Source organism: Panthera tigris, chromosome X (assembly GCF_018350195.1).
Source record: "Panthera tigris isolate Pti1 chromosome X, P.tigris_Pti1_mat1.1, whole genome shotgun sequence".
Taxonomy (NCBI): Eukaryota; Metazoa; Chordata; class Mammalia; order Carnivora; family Felidae; genus Panthera; species Panthera tigris.
The window spans coordinates 125874549-125885169 of record NC_056677.1 but is presented as its reverse complement, the minus strand read 5'-3'; the positions used below and the strand labels follow the sequence as shown (position 1 = coordinate 125885169).

The following is a 10621-nucleotide window of genomic DNA, read 5'->3' as shown; positions in this document are numbered from 1 at the left end:
CGCCTGCCGCCCGGGACCCTCCTGAGGCCTCTGCTGACCCGGCCCCCCGCCCGCAGGGGGCGCTGTCATCACCGTGGGTGTGCAGACCTTTTGCAAAGCCCGCGTTCGGGAGCCGCGTGCCCTGCCGCGGCAGTCCTCAGCAGGCCGTTGCCGGGCTGGAGGGAACGACGCCTCAGAGCCCGGCTTCACATGCAAATGTGGACACAGCTGCTAAAAGGTGCACTCCAATATCCTGGCCTTGAATGTTAAAACAAAGGGTTGAAATGCGACCTGTGTATACTGAACATTTCTCGCGTGCCGGCCCGTCCTGGGAGCCGCTGTCCAGCAGTGAGCAAGGAGGAGCGCCGTTGCTCTTCCCTTGGAGCTCAGTGTGTGCGTGCAGGAGGCTTTCCCGCGCCAGAGTCGGTTGTCTTTGTAAAGGCTGTCCCATGAGAAGCCACTGGGGCTCAGGGTGTGGCTGGCAATGGCTGTGGCTTCTGGGAAGAGCCTCCCATCGGAGGCCCATGTCCGGAGAACGGCCTGGAGGGGAGCCCCACTACCGGTCGGGACTGGGGGCGGGGGGTCAGGGAAGGACACCTGTTGCCTTGCAAGCACGCATCCAACTGGAGAAACAAGAGGAAGGCACCGCTGCTGCTTGCTGGGGTCTTCCCCCATCTAGTGGGGGAGGCAAACAAGTGCAGAGGCTCCAAAAGGACGCCCCAGGGGCAGCAGGCAGCTCTGCCCAGAGGGAGCTAGGGGCCGAAGGTCCCCCAGGCAGGAGGGAGCAGTGAGAGCAATGGGCCTGTGGGGAAGAAGCGGACTCCCGAGATGTTCAGGGAAATGAGCGGAGGATAGTGGCTGCTGGAATGGAGGAGCGCCAGAGAACCCAAAGAAGTCCATGGCTGCAGAGCACTGTGGGAAGGGGCAAGAGACACTAACGTGGTGAAGACCTCAAGGAGGCTGGGAGCCGAGCTTGGTGCCGGGGAGAGGCTGGAGTCTGCGGTCCTCGCAGGGGGGAACGCCGAGTGAGCCAGAAGCATGGCCACCAGAGGGAGGAGGGACGGCGGAAGCTGAAGGCCTGTTTTTAAGAGGCGTAAACACGTTTTATGGGCTAGCGGGAAGAGGCCAGCAAAGAAGGAAGACTTGCAAACACCGCAAAGAGCTAACAGTTGCTGGAGCAGGTTCCTCAAGGAGCGGAAAAGATAGGATGCAGGGCAGAGGAGGTGGGCAACAATGCCCTGAGCTGGGTAGCCTGCCCTGCAAGCCTCCAGACGCTTCTCCCTGCGCCCGGCCTTCCGGCCAGCTGCCGGGACTCGGCGGGGGTCCTCTGTGTGGCCCGTATCTGACCTGGCCCTGCCTGGATCTCTGACGACTCTGCACTGCCTCCCACATGAAGCCAGAAGTTCCTGCGGGGACCTCCCGGTGACTCTCCCAAGGCCCGGCTGTAGCCCGGTCTGGCGTGTCCCGGGCCGTGCCTCGCCCTTTGTCCCACGGCTCGGAACCGCGCTCCTCCATCCCTCGGGGCCCCATTCAGGCGGCCCCTCCTCCGGGAAGCCCGCCCGGCCGCCTCACAGGGCGAAGGGGCGCGGCCTCCGCGGGGAGACACCACGCGCGGCGCCCCCGTCTGGCCGAGGGTCGCGGCGGCGGCGGCGGCGGCGGCGGCGGCGGCGGCGGCGGCGGCGGCGGCGGCGGCGGCGGCGGCGGCGGCGGCGGCGGCGGCGGGCAAGATGGCGGCGGACGCGGACCCCGCCCCTTCCGCCCCGCCGGGCGCCGCACGAGGCCGGCTTAAAGGGGAAGTGAGTCAGTGTCCGCGGACCCGGCCGGCCAAGGCCCGCGCCCGCCGCGGCCCCGAGAGGCCCCAGGAGGCCCTGGCGCGGCGGCGGCGGCCATGGCCGGTGGGCCGGGCCCGGGGGACCCCGCGGCCCCCGGCGCCCAGCACTTCTTGTACGAGGTGCCGCCCTGGGTCATGTGCCGCTTCTACAAAGTGATGGACGCCCTGGAGCCCGCCGACTGGTGCCAGTTCGGTGGGTGGCGGCGGGCCGGGAGAGGCTGGGGCGGGAGGCGCGCGGGCCCCGGGCGCCCTGGCCTGACGCCTCCCGCCCCGCAGCCGCCCTGATCGTGCGCGACCAGACCGAGCTGCGGCTGTGCGAGCGCTCCGGGCAGCGCACGGCCAGTGTCCTGTGGCCCTGGATCAACCGCAACGCCCGCGTGGCCGACCTCGTGCGCATCCTCACGCACCTGCAGCTGCTCCGCGCGCGGGATATCATCACGGCCTGTGAGCGAGCGGCCCCGGGGACCCCGGGATCCCGGGCTGACCCAGGACCTCCCACGGGACTTCTCCCTCCTCCCCCTCCCCCGCCTGGGCCTAACCGCCCTTTTCTTCCCTGGCATCCCAGGGCACCCTCCCGCCCCCCTTCTGCCCCCCGGCACCAGCACCCCGAGGCCCAGCAGTCCCCCTGCACCCTCTGAGGCCGAGGCCCCCCGCCCCCGGAAGTTGCAGACGTCAGCCTCCACACTCCCCTCCCCAGGTAAGAGGGGCCCGGTGTGGGGCTTGACGGTCTTTTGGAAAGGTCCGTCTTGACCATGGCCACTGCCGTAGACCATGCCGCTGGTCTCTCCCTGCCTCTCACTGGTGTCTTTATGAAGTTTTTCCAGGCTCCCAAACCCATTCTGGGGCTGAGCTGGGTCCTGTCCCAAGCCCTGCTGCCCTCCAGCCACCACCACCATATCCAGACCCTTCCTCTACCAAGGTAGGTGGGGCCTGGCGGCAGAGAAAGAGTCAAGACGAAGAGCAAAAAAGGTAGCCTTTGGTACACTTGTGAACCCCAGCCAGCCAGGAGGGCCGGCCAGGAGGCAGCTGGGGTAGCAAGAGCTTGTGAGTTTCAGGCGCAGGGGAGGGTTTGGGGCACAGAGGAAGACAGAGGACTTCACCTGATCCGGGGTATCTTCCCACAGCCTAACCCGGAGAGCCCAGTGTCCCTCCTGCAGGGGGCCCACCCCTCTCCATTCTGCTGGCCCCTCACTGAGATTTCCCAAGGCACCCACAACTTCTCAGAGGAGCTGAAGATCGGGGAGGGCGGCTTCGGGTGTGTGTACCGGGCTGTGATGAGGAACACGCTGTATGCTGTGAAGAGGCTGAAGGAGGTGGGTGCAGCACCCCCGCAAAGGCCCTGGCCGGTGGTCAGCAGACCCTCGCTTCTCTGGGCCTTCCCCGGGACACGCTGCCCCGTGTACCTCCTTCAGCCCTCTGATTCCCCCGGTTCAGGGTCCCCAGCCCCTCGGTTGTTCTGGGCCCGGGACAGGTGGCAGTGAGAGTGGCCGTCAAGCCTTGGCCGCAAGGGCTTCACGCTGCCTCCCGCCCTCGTTTTCCTTGGGGGCCACAGGGGGCAGACCTGGAGTGGACCACAGTGAGGCAGAGCTTCCTGACCGAAGTGGAGCAGCTGTCTCGGTGAGCCTGGGGCGTCCCCTCCCGGGTGGCGGCAGAGGGAGAGCCGCGTCGGGGCCCCGTCGGCCTCCAGGACCGCGGACCGCGGTGCCCGGCTCCCTCGAGCCCCCGGGGACTGCCCACCCCCACGACGGCCAGCTGGAGAGCGTGCTGGAGGCTGGAGGCCAGAGCCCTCAGGTCCCACTTTTGAAGCAGGTTCCGTCACCCAAACATCGTGGACTTTGCCGGCTACTGCGCCGAGAGCGGCTTCTACTGCCTCGTCTATGGCTTCCTGCCCAGTGGCTCCCTGGAAGACCGCCTCCACCTCCAGGTAGGCCTCCTTGGCCGCGCACGCCTCTCCGGCCCCACAGCGCTGTTGGCCCACCCGGGCGCTCGGGCTCCGTGAGTGGGTCCCACCAGCAGGCAGGTTTGGGTCCGGGCTTCGGCCCGAGGTGGGTTGCCACATTCCCCGGCACCCTTTCCCGGGGCCTCCCTCTGGCTGCTCCCGCGCGCTGGGAAGCCTGGGTCGTGATGCCCCTAAACAGGGGGTCACTGGGGCACCCGGGTGCCTCGGGTTAAGCGTCTGACTCTCGATTTCAGCTCAGGTCACGACCTCACGGTTCGTGGGTTTGAGCCCCGGAGGCGGGCTCCGCACTGACAACATGGAACCTGCTTGGGCTTCTCTCCCCCTCTCTCTGCCCCTCCTGTGCTCCTGCTCTCTAAGTAAATAAATAAATAAAGTTAAAGATAAAGAAATAAATAGTTAAGAATCAATCAATGAATCAAATCAAATCAAATCAAAGGAGGGTTATTGACTCAGTGGCCGGAGTCAAGCTTCTCCCTTTTGCAAGCAGAGTAGCTGAGGGGTCTTGTCAGGATTGCCCCCGGAGAAAGGGGGCGGCGGACCGCACCATCTGGACCCACGACTGAGCCCCCTCTCGTGACGTGCCCACAAGATCCAGCGGCTCACGGCGCTCGGGGACTTCAGCTCTGGAGATCAGCACGCTGTGCTGGGGGAGGTGGAGAAAACGCCTCCCTCCCCCGACATCCCGCTCACTCCAGGAGGAAGGGTGCACCCCAGCCATCCTCCCCTCCTGGGAAGAGCTTAGCCTTGACCTTCTTGTGAAGTAGCTCATGGACCTTTGGCTCGTGGTTTTCCAGAAGGGGAGACTGTGGCCCAGGCAGTGAAGTGACTCGTCTGGACCCCGCAGTGACAGGCGGAGGGAGGCTTGGGGTCCAGGAACGGGGGCCCTTCCAGCCTCTTCTGTGCCCCTCTGCTTCCTCTGCCAGGCCTGCCCCCCTCTCTCCTGGCCTCAGCGACTAAACATCCTCCTGGGCACGGCGCGGGCGATTCAGTTTCTACATCAGGACAGCCCCAGCCTCATCCACGGAGACATCAAGAGGTGAGGAGGGGACGCGGCCAGGCCCCTGCGGCCTCTGACGGCTGTCAGAGCGGAGTCTGCCGCAAGGGAATGATGCTCCCCAACCTTCTGCCGGCAGGGAGCAGTGGCGCTCGCTCTCCGAGTCCCAAGGAGCCCTGCTCTGGGTGTCCCCCATGAGAATAGGCCTGTCCTCTCCTGCCTGAGGCTGAGGTGAGGGACGGGCTGCAGCCCCGAGGCCCGGGCCATCGGAGCCGAGGGCCCCGGGTCACGGAGAGCCGGGCGCGGGACAGGTGTGGAAGCAGAGGCCGAGGACGGGCCCCACTGAGGAGCAGGGGCTGGCCCGCGTGAGGGAGCCCCCGGGCAGCGGGACCGCCGGCCGCCGCCAGCCACTTTCCGTGGGCGAGGCGCAAGCTGGCAGCCCGGAGTCCTGTTCCGTCGGCGCCAGGCAGGTGTTGGGGTGCGGAGCGGGCCGGGGCCGAGCTGACACCGCCGCTTCCCTTCCCCAGCTCCAACGTCCTTCTGGATGACAGACTGATGCCCAAACTGGGAGACTTTGGCCTGGCGCGTCTCAGCCGCTTCGCAGCGGCCAGTCCCGGTCAGAGCAGCACCGTGGCCCGGACGCGGACCGTGCGTGGCACTCTGGCCTACCTGCCCGAGGAGTACGTCAAGACGGGGCGGCTGGCCGTGGACACCGACACCTTCAGCTTCGGCGTGGTGAGCCGCAGGCCCCTCTGCCGCCTTGGGGAGGCGACGGCGGGGGGGGGGGGGACGGGAGGCCGGGCCCAGCGAAGGCACCGGGGCCTGGAGAGCTCCCCGTGGGGCCAGAGGCCGACCTGGCAGGAAGCTAACGGAGCTTCGGCTCCGGGGCCCCTCCCTCCCTGACACGGGCCCTCGCCTCCGCCCTGCACCTCACTCCCCGCGTGTGCTCCCGCCGGAGCTCCGGTCCCATAACGCGCGGCTCCGTCCTTGCCGGCAGCCGGTCCCCATCTGCGCGTCCGAGGGCCAAGCCCCTGTCCGCCCGGATCTGTGCCTCAGCAGCCTCTTTGGGCCGGTCCACCCCACGAGCCCCCCCACCCCCGCGTGTGGCCCTCCCTGCCATCCCAGAAGCCACCGCCACACTCTCCGTCCCGCCCTCTCCAGGTAGTGCTGGAGACCCTGGCTGGCCAGAGGGCCGTGAGGACGCATGGTACCAAGACCAAGTATCTGGTGAGTCTCCTGAGGTGGGGCAGCGAGGGAGGCAGAGGAGAGAGAGAGACAGAGAGGCGAGGAGACAGCAGGGAGAGAGGCAGAGAGGGAGGCAGGGAAGCGCTACTCCTGGTAACCAACAGGTGCAGCCCTGGAGGGTGGAATGATCTGGAATGCAGTGCCCCACAGAAGCCAGCCTCTGCTACTGCTGACTCATCTTTGAAAGCAGGCAGGGCTCCAAACAGCTTCCCTTGACCTTGCCGAGGAAAAACCTGTCTGTCTTCTGCAGATGCTATGGCCTCTCCAGCCCCTACCCGGGCTGTGGGCGGGGAAGGGGGTGGCCCAACAGGACAGTCCCAGAGCTCGGGGCCAAGAAGCTGTGGTGGGAAACAGAACCCAGGGCCCCAGGGGAGGCAGTGGTGGGAAATCGGGCCAGCTGCTTTCCGTTCGTCTCACCGTGGACTGAGACCTGGCTTCTAGTCCCAGCGTGACTGTCTTGGAGCAAATCCCTGCTCGTCACTGGGCCCGTTTCCCCACCTGCAAAGAGACTTTGTTGTTTGCTTGAGAGAGACGGAGACCGTGCAAGTAGGGGAGGGGCAGAGAAAGGGTGAGAGGGGATCCCAAGCAGTCTCCGCGCCGCCAGCACAGAGCCCGACGCGGGGCTCGAACCCCCCAAACCGTGCGATCGTGACCGGAGCCAAAACCGAGTCGGACGCTTACCCGCCTGAGCCCCCCAGGCGCCTCTCCCCTGCGAACAGACTTAATCCCCGCACCGTGCTCAGACACTTCCTGGGCTGCTCCATCAGTGTTGGTTCTGTACGTTTGACAACCGGTGTACCTCCTGCTGCCCCTGTTCCCGCCTCGGGGTTGCTTCTGTCCGTTCCCAAGTTTCACCGGGTCTGAGCCGGAACCGGGGAGCCGGACGGGAGCCGTGCTTCCCTCGCCGGCCTCATCCATGAGTACATCCCTCTGTCCTCCAGACTCAGCCAGCTCCCTGCTGCCTGCCCCAGGGCCTTTCCATGAGCCCTTCCTTCTGAAAGACCCCCCACCCCCACCCCAGGTGCTTCCTCCTGGTCCTTCCCAAGTCAGAACTCAAGATGATCTCCAGTCCTATTTGCGCCCCTGGGTACCTCTCTCTGGGCCACTCCCCTCCCTTCTTAGCTCTGACCTCTGGCGAGTTCGTGCCTTCAGATCCCAGCTCGAGTGCTACTTGCTCAGGCCCTCGTCAGAAGCCCCACGGGCCTGTCCTTTGAAGTGTCCCATTGCTTTATGGGCTTGTTGGTATCTCTCCCACACCAGGAAGTCAGTTCTATGAAGGTGGACCCAGAGCGCTCCGTTTGTCACTGTGTCCCTAGGGTGTGTCCCGGCAGTGCTGGGCACACAGTGGGTGCTTAATAAGTCTGAACAAAGACCACAGGAGTCCGTGATGAGAGCCTGGGGAATGGGACTGAAGGCACGACCTCCCCCGCAGTGGCCACACTCATAGTATCTGTCCCACAGAAAGACCTGGTCGAAGAAGAGGCTGAGGAGGCCGGGGTGGCCCTGAAAAGCACCCAGACCACACTCCAAGCAGGTCTGGCCGCAGACGCCTGGGCCGCCCCAATTGCCGCCCAGATCTGTAAGAAGCATCTGGACCCCCGGCCCGGGCCGTGCCCCCCCGAGCTGGGCCTGGCGCTGGGCCAGCTGGCTTGCTGCTGTCTGCACCGGCGGGCCAAAAGGAGACCCCCCATGACCCAGGTAGCCCTGCACAGCGGCGTAGGGTGGGAAGCACTTGGGACTCTGCTGCCCGTGGGGGACAGCAGCGTGTCGGGAGCCCTGTGTTCCCGGTGCTGCTCCGCGGGGAGCCGGACGTGGCAGCTGCCGGACCTCTTTCTAGAGCCAGGGTCTTCACATGTGTTTCGCTTGCCCTTCAATTCCGCTTGGGGTGTCCGGAGCCCCGCCGAACCCCACCTGCCAGACACAAGCAAAGGGTTTTGCCGCGCCCCCTTCTGGGTACACTGTGCCACTGCATCTGCCTTTCCCTGGCCCCTCCCTGCCCCTCCCCTCTTTCCCTCTGCCCAATTTGAGGGCAGGGGGGCAGTGAGGTTTGCTTTCTGGAAGAGAGGGAAAAGCCATTCTTGGTCCTTTATCTTAGGGGCCGTGACTTCTCGGCATTCCTTGCGACAGGGACAAAAGGGCAAAGGACAGATGCAGGGCGTGCCGGCTCACTGGTCCCCGCAGCCCCCCAGGAAGCCCGAGCCCCAGGACAGACCATGGGTGGCCCGGAGCAGGGCCCTCTTATGTGAGGGCCGTGACCGGTCCATGTGGCCAGTCCTGGCCTGCCTGCGGAGAGCCACGGAGACCCCACCCAGGCCACCCCCTGAGAGGGTCTCTCTGTCCTCACAGGTGTATGAGAGCCTGGAGAGGCTGCAGGCGGCCGTGGCGGGGCCAGCGCTGGAGCCCGAGGCTGCCGGCCACGGCCCCCCTTCCCCCCAGGAGAACTCCTACATCTCCACGGCCGGCAGCGCCCCGAGCGCTGCCGGCTCGCTGCGGCCCCTGGCGGTTCCCCCGGGAGCCCCAGCCCCGGCTCCAGACTGGCTCCAGAAGGGCCCCAACCAGCCCGTGGAGAGTGACGAGAGCGTGTCCGGCCTGTCTGCTGCCCTGCATTCCTGGCACCTGAGCCCGAGCTGCCCCCCAGGCCTGGCCTTGCCCGGCAGCCCCGGGCAAGGCGCCGCCGTGTGGGCCCCGGCACCCCTCGGGAAGGCCGGCGGTACCGAAGGGGGTGCCACCCAAGCGTCGAGCTGGGGGAGCGGCCCAGGGCCCCGGCTGACAGCTATGGAAGGTAGCTGGGGACCAGTGCCCAAAAGAGAGACCAGGGGCCTCCTTTGCTGACGGTCCCCATACGCCCCACCCCCAGCCCTTTGGCAGGAGAGAACTGGGGGCCTGCTCTTAATCACCCTGTGTCCTTAGCGAGCTCCAGACCCTGACCTCCAGGTGGGTGAGAAGAGGCCAGGAGCTCACTCCCTGAAAGCTGGGAACAAGGAGGGCTTTATGCAGGACGGGGTTCCTGGCCTGGCCAGGAGCTGGGGCAACGGCGCGGCCCCTTCCGGGCCCTCCCGTCAGAGACGGCACCGAGGACACGTGTCCCCAGGGGCAGGGAACTAAGCTGGGGCTGGCCAGGAGCGTCCCTGACGAGTTCCCGGGGACAGCGGCCCCTGCAGCTCAGAGGACACTCTCTCCACCCCAGGACCGCTCTTGGGTAGCTCTCTGTCATCACAGCCACCACAGATCGTCATCAACCCAGCCCGGCAGAAGATGGTGCAAAAGCTGGCCTTGTATGAGGACGGGGTCCTGGACAGCCTACAGCTGCTGTCGTCCAGCTCACTCCCAGGTATCCCTGGGACCGGCCCCCATGGGGCCAGGGGCTAGAGGCACGGGTGCGCCCTGTGGCCGGCCGGCCTCCAGGGCCGCTCGGGCTCGCCTCCTCACGCTGGCCCCGGACAGCAGAGCGTTTGTTCCCGTCGGCATGGACGCGGCGCCTGCTCCCGAGGGGGGTGGAGGGGGTGGGGGCAGCTCCGCGGCAGGCCACCCCTTGCGACGAGGGCTGGAGACGGGCCTGCCCCCCACACCTCCCTCTGGAAGCTGTGTATTCGGGGCGAGGCCTCGTCCCAGCTCCCTCACCTTCTCTGCCGAGAAGCGCAGAGGCTGAGACGGGAGCACAGCCCGGCCCTCGAGCCAGGCCTTCTGGCGGCCGGAGCGCCTCCCGCACCTGCTGACTGCCCTTTCCTCCTTCTGCAGGCTTAGGCGTGGAGCGCCAAAACAGGCAGGGGCCGGAAGAGAGCGACGAATTTCAGAGTTGATGCGTTCACCTGGCGGATTCCCCGAACCTGGAAGTCAAAGTTCTCATAGTTGGAAGTTCTCGTGGCTCTCGGATCCTCAGCAGCCCGTGGGCGGTGGGGGGTGGGGGTGTCCTCCTCGCAGGCTCCAGGCGCGCGGGCACGGGCTGGGCTCAGAGCCGGCTGCTAGCCGTCGACAGGCAGGACACCGCAAAGGCCTGCCTTCGTTCCGGCCTTTGGGGGACGGGCGAGCTGTTCTCATCGGAGGGGTGCAGGGGTGTGGGAGGAATGCGTGTCTGAAGGCTGCCGGCCTCGCAGGCCAGGGGAGAGATGTGAGTGTGGCTGCCGGGTGGAGCAGGGAGCTGGCTCCCCTAAGAACTGGGCAGGGCGGCCCTTAGCCCTTCCCTTGGGACTCAGCTGAAGCCCTGGGGGAAAGGGGCCACCGTGTGGGACAGAGCCAATGAGGCTGCGCCGCTCCCCCCGCCCCCCCCCCCCCCCCCCCCCCGCCCCGGGCTCTTGTGATTCGGAAAAGTGAGGTGTGGCCGTCCTATGGTTCAGCTCACTAGCTAGAACGAGAGTTCGGAGCCACCCCAGAGAGCCCAGAGGTGTCCCCTCACCGGGCTGGTGTCTGCGGGCTTCACCGGGGACCTGGGAGCCAGCCTAGCGTGATCGCCTGGCACTCCGGCCCACCCCCGGGGGCGCCTCCCGACGGGCGTCGCGCCAGCCCCGGCTCCGGAGGCCACAGGCTCAGCCTCCGGCCCGGGCGCCGATCGTGACGGAGGGGCCACGAACCCAAGGCTGGGCTAAGCCCGAGCCTTGCGTTACCTGGCCAGCGA

General features: G+C 66.8%; 1 protein-coding gene across 1 annotated transcript; it reads left to right on the top strand.

The window, feature by feature from the left end:
• Nucleotides 1–1858: 1858 nt before the first annotated feature.
• Nucleotides 1859–10272, top strand: IRAK1 (interleukin 1 receptor associated kinase 1). Its single transcript, XM_042974805.1, has 14 exons — nt 1859–2003; nt 2087–2254; nt 2376–2507; nt 2626–2729; nt 2935–3123; nt 3363–3427; nt 3620–3734; nt 4694–4806; nt 5292–5499; nt 5926–5991; nt 7471–7707; nt 8356–8791; nt 9197–9340; nt 9748–10272. The coding sequence occupies exons 1-14, from the start codon at nt 1868–1870 to the stop codon at nt 9807–9809; spliced, it is 2175 nt and encodes a 724-aa protein (XP_042830739.1). The 5' UTR covers nt 1859–1867; the 3' UTR covers nt 9810–10272.
• Nucleotides 10273–10621: the final 349 nt, after the last annotated feature.

Coding starts and splice junctions, on each gene's coding strand:
- IRAK1 (XM_042974805.1), top strand. CDS start 1,868: ATGGCCGGTGGGCCGGGCCCGGGGGACCCCGCGGCCCCCGGCGCCCAG. Junction 2,004..2,086: donor CGCCGACTGGTGCCAGTTCG/GTGGGTGGCGGC, acceptor CCCGCCCCGCAG/CCGCCCTGATCGTGCGCGAC. Junction 3,428..3,619: donor GAAGTGGAGCAGCTGTCTCG/GTGAGCCTGGGG, acceptor CTTTTGAAGCAG/GTTCCGTCACCCAAACATCG.